Raw genomic sequence first — 19,291 nt, 5'->3', positions numbered from 1 at the left:
ATTTGCTTTTTTGGGTCACACCCAGCGATGCGCAGGGTTTACTCTTGATTCATGCACTCAGGAATTACTTCTGGCCACGCTCGGGGGACCATATGGGATGCTGGGGATCGAACCCGGGTCGGGCCGCGTGCAAGGCCAACGCCCTACTTGCTGTGCTATCACTCCAGCCCTTACATGTTACATTTTTAAAAATTACAATTCTATAAGAATTTGTGGCTGAGTAGTGTTGGTTATGAAATCAAATCAAATAATTTTGTTTTATGAGAAGGAAATTAGTTGGGATTTCTTATTCCTCTGCTACATAAGTTAGCACTTCTGGATGATCTCCAACTGCTTAACAGTTTTTCTTGTTCTTCTTTCTCGCTTTCCTGTATTACTGAATTTTGTGTTTGTCTGGGGGCTACACCCAGGGTGCTCAGGGCTTACTCCTGCACACTGCACTCAGTGGTCACTCCTGGAGAGGCTCAATATGGAGTGCCAGGGATACAACTGGGTTGGCAGTAAGCAAGGTTAATGCTCTATCCACTGTACTATGTCTCTGTCCCTTATTATTGAAATTTTCTTTTATTGCTATAGGTGCCATGCCAACTGGCACTTGTGCAACCATGCATGGTACGTGCTATATCAGTAGACTCTGTTACTATAAAATTAGGAGAAACCTCCCAAGAAGTGTCCTGTGGCCTGGGGCACTCCCAGAGATATCAGGTCAGCTATGCCAGGTGGTTTAGTATTCATCCAGATGATGCTGACACCACCAAGGCTACATCCAGCAAATATCAGAGCTGGGGTTGGGGGTGGAGGTGCTGGGAATGGAACTGGGTACCATTGAGCAATATCAATAAAAAAATATTTCAGTATTGAAATACTTTTAAGGAAAAATCTTTATGAATTGCAACTTTCAGAAATCAGTAAGCAAAAGTACACAATTATTAGAATTTTATTTCTATAAGTTTTCTTATAAGACTCAGAATTATGATATAATACTCATGTTTTTCATTTGTGAATAAAACTTTTGTAAACTACTGAACAGACATTTTTCAAACCTATTTCTGTACCCTATCTTAAAATTCTGTTTTAATGATTTTTCTTATAATTGAAATTATTTTATAGCAAAAACATGTAATTCTGTAATCTGAAAATATAATATCTTCAAAGAAATTTAAAACTAGCATTAATAATTATGTGAAATCAAATTATTTATCTTTTATATAGTATTAGAGCTTAATTATATATTTCTTTTGGTAAGTTAAAAAAACACCCACATTTCTTTTTTTTCATATGTGTACATTCTGAAATGATAATTTTAAAGTTAAAATAACTTTTCTTTAATTAGTCTCTCCATATGCTCAGAATAGTGATAAATCTTATTATATAATTAAATTTTGCTTAAACATTGAAATTAAAATGCATAAAATATATTTTAATAAGTAATATTTAACTTTATAACTCTAATTTTCAATGTTTTAAAAAGATTTCAGACTAGCAGGATTTTATTTTTAAGCATTACAAATAGCAGTGATCTTAATATTTGTGTAAGTCAGTTTTGTTTATTTTTTGTACACCATTTATAGTTATACTTATCTTAAAATAACATCTATTTTAAATGGAAAAGATTAAAGTTTTATTATTTAAAAGCTGTAGATTTTAATCAATGGACATTCATGTTTATACCTTGATTATTGTAAAACGTTAGTTTGTATTTCTCTAGAAGATGTTTTAGATAATTTTTATGGTTTGACTATATTTGCTCTATCTTTAATTATAATATAATGTCCTCCAACACTCTTCCCCACCAAAATGATTTACAAGTATTTTGCTCAAAGAGCAAATAAGACTATTGTAAAAAATATCAATAACATTTTAAAGTTTTCAATTATTTGTTATTCCTTCATATCACTCTGGCTGAAAACAGGTATTTACAAACACTGGTTGCCTACTTTCTGATGACCTTTCTTTTTTTTTTTTTTATGAAGTGCTTTAAAAGAGTTCAATCATCCTTAATGGTGCATTTTTAGTAAAGGAAATAGAATGCAGAGAAGTCAATTTGAGCTCCTAGATAACAAGTGTCTGCAGAAAGATTAGGCATAAATGGGTTTAGAAAACAGGGAGAGAGAGTAGAGTAAAATGCAGTGAGCAGAGCACTCAGAGAAGCCAGTTACAATGGAAAGAGTAAAATACTGCAGAGCTTTTTAAGCTACATACAATTGGAACAATGGGCTTGATCCAGCCATCTATGTTAAACTGTTAAAAGATAGGTGAAAAGCAAGCTGGAGTTCTATAGAGTGTTGAGGAACAGTCAAATGAAGAGCTTTAAATCTACAGAGAATGAATGCAGCCATTCAATAGAATGAAAATGAAGTCAAAATTGGCATATTTCCCTGGTTAATTTACCTTGTGAAGGACTCTGTTCATTACAGGTATTAAGCCTTTATTAGCATCAAAATAGTAAAGCTACCACTATTGGTTTTTTTAAAGAACATGGAGTGTACATCTGTAAATATAAAATATAAAATATAAACATGTATATGTATGCGCATGTATGTATCCATGTATAAGTACAATTAGTAACCTCTAATATAATTAAGCAAGTTCTAATAATTTTAGTGATTAATATTATATTCTATAGTAATCTATAAATCTGTATGTGTGTATATATATGTCAAATTTCCTGTCCTTAGGTGTTTGCTTAGACTTAGTGACAAAAGTGTACTATTAGAAAAATTGAGAAAAATAATCTAGATAACATATACAATCCCTAGAATAGGGTATGCGAAGCTTGCAGTAAAACCATTGAGCTGTTTATTTAAAGCCCATTTATTAAATGTTTAATAATGTCAATATTAATAAGACAAAAAGAGTAAGTAGATATCTAAATGTTAAATATAAGAACTAGTAAAGAATAACAATGGGGCTGGAGCAATAGTACAATGGGTAGTATTTTTGTCTAGCAAGCAGCAAACCCAGGAAAAAGGTTAGATAACAGCTAACAACAGACTTCAAAAAGTGTTTTAGGGTCACAGACTTTGTGACATTTTTTACAATGCACTTTAAACTTTTTTCAATGTATTATAAAAAGAATAGAATTCATTCTTAGGAGTAAGTAAATTTTCATGAAACAAAAACAGCTATTAGATAATAATAATCAAACTTGCTTTTTTTTTTTGGCTTTTTGGGTCACACCTGGCAATGCACAGGGGTTACTTCTGGTTTTGCACTCAGGAATTATTCCTGGTGGTGATCAAGGGGGCCATATGGGATGCTGCTAACTCGGGTCAGCTGCATGCAAGGGAAACACCCTACCCGCTGTACAATCACTCCAGCCCCTCAAATGCACTCTTTAAAAACATCATTTTCATGGAAAAACTAAAAACGGGGAGAAAAAAGGTCTTGTTTAGAAATAATTTTCCTTTTGCAAAAATAACTTTTAAAAGTGTGGCCAGGATGTTTGGGAGCCTGCTTCAAGAGCTGGGGGAGAAGGCAGCTGGGATAGAAAAGGGATCACTAAGTCAATGATGGTTGGAGGGATCGTTCTGGATGGGAGATGTGTGCTGAAAGTAGATAAAGGACTAAGTGTGATAGTCTCTTAGTATCTGTATTGCAAACCATGATGCCCAAAAGTAGAGAGAGTATGGAGGAAATTGTCTGCCACAGAGGCAGGGGGAAGGGTAAAATGGGTGGGGGGATGGGTTTGGGAGGGTGGGGGGATATCGGGGACATTGGTGGTGGAAAATGTGCACTGGTAGAGGGATGAGTGTTCGATCATTGTATGACTGAAACTCAAACATGAAAGCTTTGTGACTGTATCTCATGGTGATTCAATAAAAAAATAATTAATTAATTTAAAAGAATGACCAGTAGTAGCAGAGGGGATAGTACAGTCAAGTGGCTGAGGGACTTGCCTTGCATGTGACTGACCTGGGTTCGATCCCAAACAGTCCACTTAGCAACATGCCAGGAGTGATCCCTGTGTGTCAATTCTTGAGTAATTCCTGAGCACTGCAGGATGTGGTCCAAAAGGGAAGAGAAAAAAAAAAGAATATGGCTAGGGAAATAGCCCAAGGGACCATAGAGAGCATGCTTTGTGTGTGGAATTTATATATAGTAGATAGCTAATTAACCTTCTTTCAATCACTAAACCTTTTGCTAAGAAAATGAGTGCATTAGACTTGGTTTTAAACTAAGGAACTAAGTTTGACCTTCTGATTTGGCCTTCAAATCAGAAGTTTCATGAAAAATAAATCATCTAGTCAGCACTGAGGGTCTTTATCATATTTGAAAATATTCCTATACATTGCCAGATGTAATATAATTAACACTCAATTATAACTTTTCTCTCTAACATAAAACAAAGGATTACTTTCCAAATGTCTTATTTTGTGGTATCTGGTAGATTAAAAAAAAAAACTCTCTTTAGTCTTTAAAACTGTGGCAACTGGGGGCTGGAGCGATAGCACAGCGGGTAGGGCGTTTGCCTTGAACGCGGCCGAGCCTGGTTCGGTTCCCAGCATCCCATATGGTTTCCTGAGCACCGCCAGGGGTGATTCCTGAGTACAGAGCCAGGAGTAACCTCTGGGCGTCACCAGGTGTGACCCAAAAAGTAGAAAAAATAAATACATAAATACAATAAATAAAATTAAAAAAAAAACTGTGGCAAGTGAGACTGTATTAGTCATATTCAGCTCATCATAGTAAATGTAATTGGTTCTGCGTTTTATCAGTTTCATTTTTTTCTTGTGAATTTTCTATCCATTAAACTATGAGTACTTTGATATTAAATACCATTTTTCTTCTTTGTATCTACTACATCGACTATCACAAAATTTACACATAGTGGGCATCAATATTTTGGTACATTTATTATGGCATATATTTGCTATTTTTATCTAGTTGAGAATGATGTTAAAAGTTATCATAAAAACATATTGTATGTTTTTAAATATACATTACAAGGATCTTCTTGATACAGTAAAGTAATAGAATAAAATTATAAGAAGGAAGCCTTAAACTAGTCTAATAGTAAATGTCCTATTCAATCCTCTTCACAGGTTGTAAATTGTAATGTTACTAGAATTGTCAAATTCTTCCCAAAGCAATCTTCAAGCTAATCAACATAGACAATCATTCTCTTCATTTCTATAGCAATAAGAAAATGTTAAGCACTACATTTTGATTGGAGTTGTCTAGTAAATTGCTTAGATGGTGGTCTTATTTTAAGATGCAACAATCCTGGAATAGTAAATGTAATTTGTCATGCAGCCTAGAGAAAAAATGAAGCATTTGGTACTGTTAATTATTTCTGATTGCTGCCAGGGTAGTCCAGAATTTCATCTTCAAAATCACCTTCAAGGATTTCAGCATCTCTGACCACTACTTTTAATCAAAGAGGCTAAGCACAAACTATTTGATTCTTCTGCAGCAGAAATCTGAACAATACTAGCTTTAATATTTTTTACTTAATTGCCCTTAAAAAGAGAACCCTCAGCAAGTAAATTTTAATATTAATGTACTTCTGATTAAGGTGACACAATATTTCATGCCAATAATGACAGAAACCACTGACCCAGTAAAAGTGGTGAGTAGTACATTTTTTTAGAAGTTTGGGTTATCAATAATCATTTTGTTTAGGTTTGCTTTATTGCAAATCACTGTCACTGTCCTTCGGTGTTCATCGATTTCCTCTAGCAGGCCCAGTAACATTGTGAGACTTGTTACTTTGTTTGGCATATCAAATACATCACAGGTGGCTTGCCAGGCTTTGCCATTTGGGCGAGATACTCTTGGTAGCTTGCCAGGCTCTCGGAGAGGGGTGAAGGAACTCTGGTTGGCCATATCGGCTTCGTGCAAGGCAAATGCCCTACCTGCTGTGCTATTACTCCATCCACTAAACTTTTTCCCCCAAGCTCACTTTTATGTTAAAAGTTTAGTTTCTTAGAAAACTTAACCTTAAATTTTGCATTACAATGTATAGACTTTTTTTTTGGGGGGGGGGTCACACCTGGCGATGCAAGGGGTTACTCCTGGCTCTGCACTCAGGAGTTACTCCTGGCGGTGCTCAGGGGACCATATGGGATGCTGGGAATTGAACCCCGGGTCGGCCGCGTGCAAGGCAAACGCCCTACCTGCTGTGCTATCTCTCCAGCCCCACAATGTATAGACTTAATTTTTGTTCATACTATAATAAATTTAAAATATAACAAGAGCAGAAATAATTAAATGGAAATTTTGAGATATGGCCCAATCTCTTAATATTATTGAGGAGAAATCTGAAATATTGACTTTAAATGACTTGCCTGTCAAATGAACATGTTTCATACATAGTGTGAAATACTTCTCAGAACTTACTGTTCTGGGCCAGCAATGTAAAGCCTTTCCTTATGTGATTAATCCTTGGGATTATTCCCTGTTACTATATAACTGAAAGATAAAAAGAAGTCATTTCTGATAAATATGCTCAATGAAAACCGTAGTATCTCCCCTTCACACTAAAATCACTTTTTCTTTTGTTTCCATTAATCTGGAAAAGTTCCCATACTGCTGTATTCAACAAGAAAAAAGATCAATTATTGTGTTTCCTGCTTTGATAGGGAGTGAGGAAAATACTGATATAGTAAATAGAGATCATGAAAACAGAATTAAATGTTTCCAAAGCATTCTCAAGCAGGATTGCTTTTGCTTCTTTTATTGGTCAAAAGAAGGAAAATAAAGATTGTTCATTCATTCATAAAGCAAACACTACTTATGTGTACTGGGGAAAAAAAGAATAAAAATCCTGAGGAACAGGGAGAGAGCTCAAAAGGTTGGAGTGCAGGCTTTACATTCCAGAGCCTGAGATTGATTCCAAGCACTGTGCGCTTCCCCCACCCCCTACTTTACTTTCATCAGCATCAGGAGAGGCTCCCAAACACTTGCCAGAAGTTGCCCCTGACCACTGCCAAGTGTGACTCCCAAACAAAAATATCACATCATATTCTTTTGGGGCTGTGGGGTGGAGTGGGAGGGGCATACTCAGCAGTGGTCAGGACTTAACTCCTGGTTCTGAGCTCAGAGATCACTTCCTGGTGGGCTCAAGGGACCTTATGGTGCACCAGGGATAGAGCTTTGGTTGGCCACATGCAAGGCAAATGTCTTACCCACAGTACTATTGCTCCAGTCCCTCACATATTCTTACTCTTCACCTTTCTCTCTCTCTCTCTGTTTCTCTCTCAATATATGTATGTATGAGAAAGGAAGCATACATAAACATACATAATGTTTTATACAGTAAACATTAGACTTTGTACACTGAACTTTGTTTTCATAGTCTAATGATCTAGCCCAATGTACATTTTGGTCAAACCAATGATACAGGAACAAGCTGCCCAGCAGATAGTGAATCATGGGATAGAGTGCATGTTTCTGCAGTAATTGGTACAACCAATAAAAATATTTTCATTTGACTTTTCGGTTGATTTTGATTTTATTATGAGTTAGGTAGAACATATATGTCCCTAAGAGAAGTTTTTCTCTAAAATTTTATTTATTATGATTTGAGGACAAAGTTACAAGAGAAAAATATCAGACAAGTTTTATATGAAAGCCACAAGCCACAAATAATAATGATCACTGTTTTTTAATATATTAGTCTGTAAGTAAATGCATCTCTCTTGCTTGCTACTCGTTGTATGTACATATATTTTCTACTAATTACAATGTCTTTTTAGAGGAAAATCACATTGTAAAAATATTAATCCAGTAATTAATTTGAGATCCATAAATAACAATTCAGTAGGATTTACAAACATTCTAATAATCTTTTCTGTACACTCGTTTTCACAAAATCCACTATATCTTTTGCTTGTTTTGTTTGGGGACTTTTGGTCCACATCTGTTGGTGCTCAGGGGTGACCCCCTGGAATGCTCTGAACCAGATAGAACCAGGTTTGGCTGCAGGCAAAGCAAGCACCTTATTCCTTGTAAACTCTCCCTCCACATGATTTTTTTTCCCCTTCTGGTTTATTGTGGCCTGACGGATGCTCAATGATACTCAGAGGCTTCTCCCTTTTCTCCTGGTCCTCCAGAAGGTGACAGGATCTATTCTGACAGCCTGCAGGCAAAGCATGCTCTCCAGCCCATGACAGGCCTTCCTCCAGCCCCTAGGGGACATTTCTTTCCGTTTGTTTATAATTTTAATGATTGAAATATTGTAAAGGTAATATATAGTTAAATATATCCTAACAGGGCCAGAGAGATAGGAAAGCAGCTAAGATGCTTGCTTTGTACAAGTACTCTGACCAGGGTCTGATCCTGGTCACTGCCTATGATCCCCTGAACCCACCAGGAGTGATCCCAGAGTCCGCCGGGTGTGGCCTAGAGATGGCTTTTGTAATTTTATTCAAAGAAATTGCAATGTACGAACATCGTTGCAAAAAAGAGAGAAAAATAGCAAAAATATCTGCAACAGGTATTTCAAAAAAATGTTCGCTCCAGCTGGGGTAATCACTGAGTAAGGCTGACAAGAATAGGTGTGCTGAACTCCAACTGGACCGAAGGGAAATAGCTTCTCAGTAAGCGCTTAAATCTGTGCCAGGTACCTTCTAAGCGACTTACAGTCGTCCGATTTCATCGGATTTACACAACTCATGTGTCGGATAAACGCTATTATTAACCCTATTTTACAAGATAAGGGAACAGGGCCAGAGAGATTAGGTAACCCCAAGACCACACCAGCAGTGGGTGGGGTGCGGGGTTTTTACCAGCACCTGCAGCAGGAGGTGCCCCATGCTTCTCTCGAACCCAATGCTGCCCACCGCCCCCCCCCCCCCACGAAAGTGGGAAAAGCCACCAAGGGCCCAAGAACAATCGTCCCCTTCACAGTGGACAGCAGAGGTTCTTCCTGCAAACTGTCCTTGAAATCGAGCACGCGACAAAACGCCCCAGGGTTTGGGTCTACAAGCCTCCAGTGAAAGCCCCTTACCCCTTTGCCGCTGTGAAGTTTATACAGACACACAGAAGTCTCACAGATACACACCTGGACTTTCTTTTAATGCTGTTTTTTCTTTTCTTTTCTTTTTCCCTCCCCTTCATTCTGACTTGAAAACCTAAGTGCATAACGTCTTCAGAAACCGAAACGGTTGCCGCGCCCGGGCCACTTGGGGGTCCCGACTGCCGGAGCAGCCGTGCCGCGGGAGGAAACCGAGGAGCCCCGACGCCCACAAAATGGCTCCAAGTTTCCTTCGCAGGAGCCTCTCCATCAACGTAGATCAGTAGGAAAAGCTCCGGGACCCACCCCCCGCCCCCCCGCTCCTCGTCCCAAATCTGGAAGCTGCCCACGAGCCAGACTCGAACTTGGTGCTAAGCGTTTCAAACTGCGCAGGACTGGAGGCTTCGTGGTCAGCTGGTCAAGCCTCCGGATTTGAAATAAACGCTAAGTAGACACAGCCTCCTCTTAAGGCTCTTCCTTCCTATTCTGGGAACCGGGGGCTCTTCCTTATTTAACAATAAATCAGATCCCTCCGCCGAACGCTTCGACGTGGGGCTCCTTAGCCCGTTTTGGGAAATAACAACCGTTAAATCGACTTAGGAGAGAGAGTGGAAGGAGGGGGGATGCAATAAACTGGAGGGATACAATAAACGGGGCGATCAGGGTTTGCAAATCTTGCAAAGCTGAACAAGACGTAAAAAAACATCTACGACCGCCCGGAAATCGAGCGGGGCGAGCTCACGCGCGGAACCCGAAAGATAAGGCCTTGAGTCCCCCCAACACTTCAGAACCGGGGATCCGCCCGCCGGCAGCCAGAAGTCCACAAAATGGCAGCCGCGCATCCCGCCTCCGCGCACCACCCCGCCGAGGAACGTCGCGTCGCCAAGGCAACGACGCTCTTGCGTAGAGGCGCGGCCCGGGTGAAAGTTCAGAGCTGGCGCCGCGACCCCCGGGACAGCCGCCGCCGCCGCCGCCGCCTCGGAGCCTCGGGCCGGAAGCGCACCCGGCGCGCCTCTGCCGCTGCCGCGCCCAGGCAGGGGGCGGGCCCGGGTGTGGCCTCCGAGCGCGCCGCGCGCTCCCGGCCTGTGGCGTCTGGGCTGGCGCCCGCGGGAGTTGACGTTAACCATGGAAACGCGGAGCGGGCCCGGGCGCCCGCGCGCCGAGCTGGACGCTGGGCCGCCGCTGCCGCTTCTCGACCTCCGTTTCCCCGCTGGAATGCCTCGCCCGGGTTTCCCTGCAGAAATGCAGTCCCCGGGATGCCTGGGCGTCGCCTCTGCCCTTGACTGACTCCAGGTACGTTCGATCCCCATCTCCCACCTGGGGACTTGTCGCAGCCTCCTCCCTCCCTCCCGGATGCCGGCTGCTGCGGGGCTGCGGGGCTCCTTGGCCGCAGGTGTTTGGTCCCTGGTGAAGGCCTGGAAATGAGTGCGTTGGTCGCGCTTTTAAGAGGCGGGAGGCATTTGCTCACTGGAGGTAATTAACCCCTCGTGGTTTTAACTTTGTTTCCAAAGACTGCTGGAGCGTGTTGAGTTACAGCCTGTAGTTTCTAAGAGAAACTTTAGGAACGGGAAATCAGTGCACTTGGGAGTCATGATTTCATCAGGGGTGATGATTACTCCAAGAAAGTTTAAAACCTTTGTACCACTCAATATACTCCTTTTTTCCCTCCTTTTTATCCTCACCTAAATTACTTTTGCTCCGAATTGGTCCACGTGGACAAGAGTGAGTCCGCGCCCGCGGCCTCACGGATCAGCGGTCACTCCTCTGCGGTCCAGCCCATCAGAAGGTTCTGCTCGGGCTCACGCGTCCGTGATCCGCTCCAGACCAACCATTTCTCTTATTTAACTGTGCTGTAGAATAGGAGGGTTTTCCCCTATGTTTAATCATTCTGCAGGGCAAACACCGTCCTTTATATTATTGATCATGATGTCAGCAACCTGAAACCTTGCAGAGCCAGACTCCCAAGCTCAGATGTTGCCGTTTTAGTGTGTGTTTGGGGGCACTAGCCCTGTACTTGTAGATTTTTCACCTAAGGAACTTCCCACTCGTTCTTAATTGACACAGAATATACCTGGCATGGATCCTCTGCTCTTTATTTTGTAAGCGCTATGTTAAAACAGGTTTTTTATGGGACCGGAGAGATAGTATAGTGCTTAGGACACTTTCCTTTGCACATGGCTGACCCAGGTGATTCCCTGTAGCACCGCCAGGAGTAAATCCTGAGTGTAGAGCCAGGAGAAAGCTGTGAGTATAGCTAGGTGTAACCCCCCCCCAAAAAAAAGCAAAGTAGACCCGTATTTTGTTTCTATACAGTTTGCCGATGTGAGTGCAAATTTGTAGCTGGGGAGGTAGCAGAAAGGCTAGCGCGCAGCCTTCCAGCACCTCCTTTTGTGCACAGTTCAGTCATTTTTAGTTTACTCATAAATTTGGACAAATATTACCACAATTAATTTTAAAATAATTTCATCACCCTCAAATAAGCCTTGTCATTGCCTTTGCAGTCACTGCCCCCCATCCAGTCTTGCAATTCTCATCGGCCCACACATCCACTAATCTATTTTGTGTCTACAGGCTTTTGTGTCCTTATAGATTTGTTTATTCTAGACCCTATATATCAGTGAAATTGTATAGTAGGTGGTTTCTTGTGACTGATTTCTTCCTCTCAGACTTATTTTCAAAGCCCTTCCCTATTGTAGCATGCAAGGGTACTACACTGTATTGCATTGTTATTAATAGTCTAAGGATGTGGTTATACCACATTTCATTTCTCTCTTTGTATATAGTTGGATTGTTTCCACTTTGAGGCTATTAGAGTTTATGGATATTTATATACAAAATTTTGTATAGGCTTATATTTTAACTTATTGGTATATACCTAGATATGGAATTGTTAAGTCTAATGTTACGTCTCCGTGTTTAGCCTTATGAATAACAGTTTTTCTAAGCAAGGGTTCTTTTTATAGTCTAATTCTATAAAAAGCGTATGTGTAGTCCCTTATCACATACAGAGCTTGAAGTTCTCTTCTCCCATTCTGCGGGTAGTTTTTGCTTTCTAAGTGGCAAAATTTTTCTTCTCTATTATATTTTATTTGATGTAGGAGTTGTTGGGTCACATTTCACAGTGCCCAGGGGCCATTCCTAGTGGTGCTGTGCTCAGGAGTGACCCCTGGTGACACTCAGGAACACATGTGGTGGTAAGAGGGGAGGGGGTTTAACCAGGGTCATGGCCAGCACAGCTGCATGCAAGGCAAATGTAGCCTTCTATCCTCTCTCTGGGACCAAAGAACTTTTTTTTTTTTCAGGAAAGGAAGTTAACTGGGCCACACGCTGTGGTGCTTGGGCTTACTTTTGATTCAGTGCTCAGGGATCACCCCCAGCAGTGCTCAGAGTGGTGCCAGGGATTGAACCTGGTCTGGCTGTATGCCAGGTGTGCAACCCACTGTACTAGAGCTGTACTACTTCTCCAATTCAATAATTTTTAATTTTTTTTAACTTTTATTTAAACACTGTGTTTATAATACAGTTGTTTATAATACAGTTGTTTTGAGCATTCGGTATTCCAACACCAATCCCACCACCATTGGGACCTTTCTTGCACCATTGTCCCTAGTTTCCCACCCACCTCCCAAGTAGGCACAGAATAATTTTATTTTGCTTGTTACAACAAAATGACTAATGAAATTGTTGAAAAATACATCAGTAAAAGAAAAATTTTGAAAGTCGTTGTATCTCACAGTCAGGTCATTAAAGTCTTTGAGGGTTTACTGAGCTGTTTGTTGCTAGTTGAACCTTCTGTGTTAATGCTTTGTTGTTGTTGTTTTAATTGAGCTTAGTTGGCTTCTATGCTACTTTCCTATCTAATTTGATGTACTCTTACTGGGCCATCAGTATTGTGGAATTTGGAGGTGTTTCTTCAGGAGCTCTAGGATCTGTAGAAATGGGATAATTTTTGATCCATTCACGTCTCAAGGGGACAACCCCAGAGTTTTCAGTTCAAGACTGGTATACCAATGAGTTTTGGCGGCTTGGCTTGTATCTCTTCCAAGATTAGTCTTGAAGCTGCGAAGTTGGGCCCTTGTTTACATGTGGGTGTGGTTGCTGGGGCATCCTGCTGTATGGGGTTTTGGGGTTGGCTACCTGCCTCCATTCCAAGAAGACCCAAGAGTTTTCATTCAGAAAACCGGTTGTACCTGGAACTTTGATTGGCTTGGCATCTCTGCCAAGACTCTGTTGTGAAGCAGTGAAATTGGACCATTTGCTGGCAGTGACTGTGGGGTGTGGGTGCACTGCTGGGGCTTCAGCGTGCTGTGTCTGTGGGATGTCAAGAACTTTTTCTTTTAGACAACTTCTCATTTGCATTTCTCTATTCCCTATTAAGTAGTCCTATGTGCCAGTGCTTGTATCTGTTTTAGCTAAAGGCTTATTTTGACATTTTGTAGATCTTGCCAGACCCACCTTTCTTTGAAGAGCTCTTTTTCCAAATTATCCTCTTAAGTGACTGAATACCACTGATTCTCAGATAAATTGCTCTGTCTCTGGTTATTCATGCAAGTTGCAGATGCGTTCACCTGAAGCTTGATATTTAAAGAAAAGTTTGACTCAATTAAATTTATAATAGCTAATGTGTTTGAAGTGTGGAAAGGGAAAGACTAAGAAAAGTATAAGCTTCTCCTTATTGCAGTTTTAGGAGATTCTGACTACTTCCACGTTGGATGCTATAATAGTATGCATTTGGGAAGTGAACTCATCATTCTAGTCGTGGATTGTGCCAATACCTGGAAAAAGTCAATCCTTTGAGCTTTCTGTTACTCCTCCTATACAGTCACAGTGACAATTTTTTTCTCCATTTTTTGGGGGTATAGGGTTAAAGTTGCACACCCAGCAGTGCTTAGGAGCTATTTCTGCCTCTGGGATCAGGATCATTCTTAGCAGTGCTTGTTGCTCGGTATGTGTCACTGGTTATTGAACCAGGATAGGCCACATGAAAGGTGAGTGTCTCAACCCCTGTTCTGTCTCTTTAGTCTCATCATAGTTTTCTTTACCAACAAATTCCCGTGAATTTCCTTTTAGAAAATCTAAAATAAACTATTTAGAAGACCCCAAAATCTTGAATTTGAATAAATACCAGTTTTTAATAATCAGGGAGATGTGATTATTCTTATGCTTTCTTTTTTAAGATTTCCTTTTATGGAGTTTGGTCATATTTTCCTTTTATTGGTGGGAGGCGAGTACTCGCTATATAATAGGTAAACCATAACATGAAATAGCTTTCTTGTATTTGAGTACCATGTGTGTTTTGACTGATTCTTTAAGAATTTAGCTGTTGGTCTATGGTTTGGCATTTAATTAAGATCCCAGAGTATTTTCAAACATATTTAAGTAGCTATATTTGTCTTCCTGGATTCCTGCCAATAACCATAGGCACTTGACTATCCAAATAACTTGCAAGTATATACTTTTTAAAAGTGCTCTGGTCAGTAACTGGTGGTTTTTATCCAGAGCATCTAAGAGTTAAGTTGCTTTGTATCCTGCATTTTCAGTACTGTATATCAATTTGTTTTCAAATTATGAAGTTCTATTCATTTTATTTTTCCCCCTTTATTTAGTCAGTATTTTAAATGCCCTCTTACTTTTTGAAGAATGAATTAGTACATTCAGTTAATTACTGATAAAAGTTTGTGTAAGTTATTTGGAAAATATCATCCAAAAAACACAGGACAACTGGATAGAAAAAAAGGGAAATTTATTGGCACCAAAACCAAAACCAACTTAAATCGGGAAGCATGTCTAAGCATCACAGAGAACATCAGAGAGAGGAAGTGGGTATCTGGTTTTATGCCAGATAGAGTTAAGGTGATATAACAGTATTAAGTAAGTTTTCAGGAAAATTCAGGCATATTTATGAGGGGGATTTGTGGACGTGCACAATTGAAGATCATGTGATGGGTTTATCACATACATGGAAAATGGCAGCAGAATATCTTTAGGGTTGTGTTTTTTTGTGTAATAGAGGAAAGGAGGTTGAGGATGACTCCATTGCTGAGTCTCCACTGAGCAGTTCTGTCCAGCCAAGGGTCTAGGGTCCCCTTGGCCCAGTCAGGGGTGGCTAGACTCTATCTTGGCCCAGTCAGAGCCAAAAAAAGATAAGGAGGTGCCTCCTTCTTTTCTTTTGGGCCAGATTGTTACATTTTCCAAACCACAAGTCTCAGAACAGTCTGTTTTGGATGGCAGAGAAAAGGTACAAATTGTTGATAATTCTATGCTAAAAGTTTGTTACATTTTCCGAACTACAAGTCTCAGAAGAGTCTGTTTTGGATGGCAGCAAAAGGGCACAAATTGTTGATAATTCTATTCTAAAAGTTAAGACGGAATTAATAAGTGTTCTTTGTGTTTTGGTGTGGTGGGTTGTTTATTTTCAAATTCGATTTTGCCTAATTTAGGTTATTTATAAACTGAGTCTCTATTTCTTGCTTATTTGGTAATGAAAAATTAAAAAATTTCAGAGTTGCTTTTCCCAGTAATTGCTATTTGCAAGGACAGTAACCTGAATGCTTTGGTTCAAAGAGCAGCTATTTACCTTGCACAGTCCACAAATTCTGCCAATTCTCTACCTATGGGGCCATGTTACAGGTTCGTGGATTCTTCCCTCTCTTTACACTTGTGTAGCCTTTCCACCTTCCCAGGAATCTCTGTCCCTGGGTAGAAACAAGTGAATGAGACCAGCCTTGGGGAAGGAATCCAACAGACATTCTTCTCCCCCCCCCCAAATTTTATTTTATTAAAGCACCATGAGTTTAAAAGTTATTTATAGTTGGGTTTTCACATATAATGTTCCATCACTGATTCTGCCACCAGGGTCAACTTCCCTCCACCAGTGTTCCCCAATTTCCTCTCCTACCCCCCACTCCCACTTCTCCTGACATTTTGACAGACACCTTTTACATTTGGTTATTAAAGTTTGGTTCTCATGATGTGGTTTGGATAGCTAGCTCTATTATTCTTGACTCTTCCAGTGTCCCTCAGTTCCCTTGAGCCCTACCCCCCCCCATTGTTTCTCATCTATCTCTTCTCCCCTTTCCCTTCAGATGTCATCAGAGCCACGCTCATGCACATTCTCTTGCCTGGGCACTGTTGAGGCACTTTCCTAATCTCAGGCCTCTCTCTGGTTCTAGTGTTGGGGCAGCTCACTGGTCTTTTAGCTGCAGTTCGGCTGTTCTGCTACCTTGCTCTCAAGGGTCGGGAGCAAAGCGCGTACTCCAGGTCTTTTCTATCTGTCCAGCTCTGCACACAGCTGTTTTGTTTTCATAAAGTCCAATTTAAAAAAAATTCTTTTTCTTTTTGAGCTGAAGCTATAGAACAGGGACAGTGGGAAGGGTACCCTTGCACACACTGACCTAGGTTCAGTCCCCAGTATCATATATGAGCACCTGAGTCCCACCAGGAGTAAGCCCTGAACACACCTGGATATGCACCCCCACCCCCAATTTTTTTTAATTGAATCACTATGCGATATACAGGTACAGGGCTGGAGCAATAGTACAGCAGAGAGGGTGTTTGCTTTGCCCACGACTGACCCGGGTTCAATCCCCAGCATCCTGTACGCTCCACTGAAGCACCACCAGGAGTAATTCCTGAGCACAGACCAGGAGTAACTTCTGAGCATCACCAGGTATGACCTAGAAAGCCCCCCCGCCCCCAAAAAAAGAGATACACAGTTACACAGTTGTTCATGATTGAGTCTTGGTCATACAGTGTTCCAACATCTATCCCATTACCCACCACCAATGTCCCTAGTTTCCCCCAATTTTTTTCTTTTATATTTTTTGCTGTTATAACCAAGAAGTAATTATGAAATCTAACATCAGAAGCTTTTTTTCCATGTTTTGTTCTTGATCTTACTATTTCAGATCTTATGTTTTAGCCCTGATCCATTTGTGTAAGGTGTTAGATCTGTTTCAGCTTCATTATTTTGCATGATACCAATTTGGTGGATGCCAACCTTCCCAACACCGTTTGTTACGAAGACTGTCCATTGAATAGAATTGGCACTCTTGTCAAGTATTTGACACTACAAAATGATGGTTTATTTCTGGGCTCTCTTACTCCACTTCAAGATAAAGTTACAAAGACTGTCCATTGAATAGAATTGGCACTCTTGCCAAGCATTTGATACTACAAAATGATGGTTTATTTCTAGGCTCTCTTACTCCACTTCAAGATACGTTATGTCATCATAAAAATGGCTTTTCACCTAATTTGCCTCTTATAATCTAATACATAATCCCTGAGGTATATCTTTGCTAACTGATCTTTTTATCAGGAAACTGTTTTTCAGAATAACCTACTTAGTTCTTCCTGCATATTCCTGGAAAAGTAAAAGCTTAAGGAAAGAGAATGCATGTGCTTCTTTGAGTATTTGGGGTCTTAAATGAAAATAACCTGGATGAAAGCATAAGTGGATTCTGCTATTTCATACTTTCCTAGTTCTGGTAGGTTTTGGAAACTTGCAGCAGAAAGATAGGACAAAAATTGAATCCTGAAGCAGCTTGCCTTCAGTGGCATAAGAGTTGTAAGTAAGCATCTACTCTGGCTCCTGAGTCTTCAGAGTTCCAGTTCATTGTTGTTCTTACTACATGTTGAACTTCCAGTAGCTTTTTTTCAGACTACTATTTTAGCAGGGTTTGAATTTTTTTAAGTGACACTTGTTACTGTATTCGATATGCCATACACAATAACACGTGTCACAATGGAGACATTACTGGGCTCACTCGAGCAAATTGATGAACAACGGGAGGACAGTGACATTGACAGGTATGCTGGGGGGCAGGGTGCTTTCCATGCCTTGTTTTAAGTATGACATTGCAAAAGTGACTTTCTCCCCCTGTGTTACAGAAAAGAATGTGACTTTCAGAATAATCCTATGAGAAGGATGAGTCCAGATGTGCCTCTGCTGAATGACTACAAGCAGGACTTCTTTCTGAAGCGCTTCCCACAGACTGTTCTTGGGGGTCCGCGCTTCAAACTAGGCTACTGTGCCCCTTCTTACATATATGCTAATCAGATTATCCTTTTTCTAATGCCATGGCTTTTGGGTGGAATAGGAACACTTTTGTACCAAATCGGCATCCTGGAGGATTACTACACAGCCCTGCTTTCAGGTGGACTCATGCTTTTCACTGCATTTATCATCCAGTTCACAAGTTTATACGCCAGGAAAAAATCGGTGACAATAGAAAGAATGCTGACTACAGATATCTTAGCAGAGGAAGATGAACATGAGTTTACAAGCTGTGCTGGTGCTGAGACTATCAAATTTCTAATTCCTGGCAAGAAATACATAGCCAATACAGTTTTTCATTCTGTTCTTGCTGCGTTAGTGTGTGGTCTTGGAACATGGTATCTGCTCCCAAACAGAATAACTCTGCTCTATGGCAGTGTGGGAGGTACTGCACTGCTCTTTGTCTTTGGATGGATGACATTATGTATAGGAGAATATTCATTGATTGTAAACACAGCTACAGAGACAGCAACTTTCCAAACCCAGGATACTTTTGAAATAACCCCTCTTATGAGGCCTCTTTATATCTTCTTATTTGTTTTTGTAGACCTTGCACACAGGTAATAAACTGTTGAATGCTTTATAAATTGCTTTGTTTTTAAGCATGCATGATAGTAGCAATATTTTTATTATAATCAAAAATCAATCTGTGAATTAAAATTCAAGGAGTGAGTCAGTTAGCTCCTCTGGCAAATATACACATTTTGTATGCTGAAAACCCAAGTTTAATCCCTGACACCACGTGGTCTCCTGAGTACCACTGGGCACAATCCCCGTGCACCTGAGCTGGGAGTAGTCCCTGCGTACCACCAGCTGTGGCTGAAGAAGCAGTAAAATAAGTAGCACTGTCCTCCCATTGTTCATTGATTTGCTTGAGTAATGTCTCACAACAAATTGTGAGACTTGTTGTTACTGTTTTTGGCATATTGAATACGTCATAGGTAGCTTGCCAGACTTTGCCGTGCGGGCGAGATACTCTCGGTAGCTTGCCGGGCTCTCCAAGAGAGACAGAGGAATCGAACCCAGGTCGGCTGCATGCAAACACCCTACCCACTGTGCTATTGCTCCAGACCAGTAAAATAAGTAAAAGTCATTAAGACAAATCCTTGGTAGGGTTTGTTTCTCTGTTTTGGGAGGCATATCCAGCAACATTCGGAGATCACTCCTGGTGGGGTTTGGGGAACCATGTGGGGTATCAGAGATTGAACCTGGGTTGACTGTGTGCAGAGCAAGTGCCCTGCTCACTGTACTATCACTTCAGTCCCTAATAGGTT

The 19,291-nt window shown here is 40.6% G+C and overlaps 2 protein-coding genes across 2 annotated transcripts in view; both read left to right on the top strand.

Annotated features, from left to right (window-relative positions):
• The window catches only part of LRRC9 (leucine rich repeat containing 9), a 133,867-nt gene extending 124,661 nt beyond the window's left edge, over nt 1-9,206 (top strand). The window contains exon 33 of the mRNA XM_056133779.1: nt 9,083-9,206. Coding sequence (XP_055989754.1) covers nt 9,083-9,089 — 7 coding nt within the window. The 3' untranslated portion in view covers nt 9,090-9,206. The remainder of the gene's footprint in view (nt 1-9,082) is intronic.
• An 854-nt stretch (nt 9,207-10,060) lies between these two features.
• The window catches only part of PCNX4 (pecanex 4), a 34,178-nt gene continuing 24,947 nt past the window's right edge, over nt 10,061-19,291 (top strand). Inside the window, exons 1-2 of the mRNA XM_056134059.1 lie at nt 10,061-10,252; nt 17,852-18,577. Coding sequence (XP_055990034.1) covers nt 17,880-18,577 — 698 coding nt within the window. The 5' untranslated portion in view covers nt 10,061-10,252; nt 17,852-17,879. The remainder of the gene's footprint in view (nt 10,253-17,851; nt 18,578-19,291) is intronic.

This window comes from Sorex fumeus, unplaced genomic scaffold (genome assembly GCF_029834395.1).
Source record: "Sorex fumeus unplaced genomic scaffold, SorFum_2.1 ptg000098l, whole genome shotgun sequence".
NCBI classification, from domain to species: domain Eukaryota; kingdom Metazoa; phylum Chordata; class Mammalia; order Eulipotyphla; family Soricidae; genus Sorex; species Sorex fumeus.
Note: the sequence above shows the minus strand (reverse complement) of the source record. Positions and strands in the feature narration are given on the sequence as shown.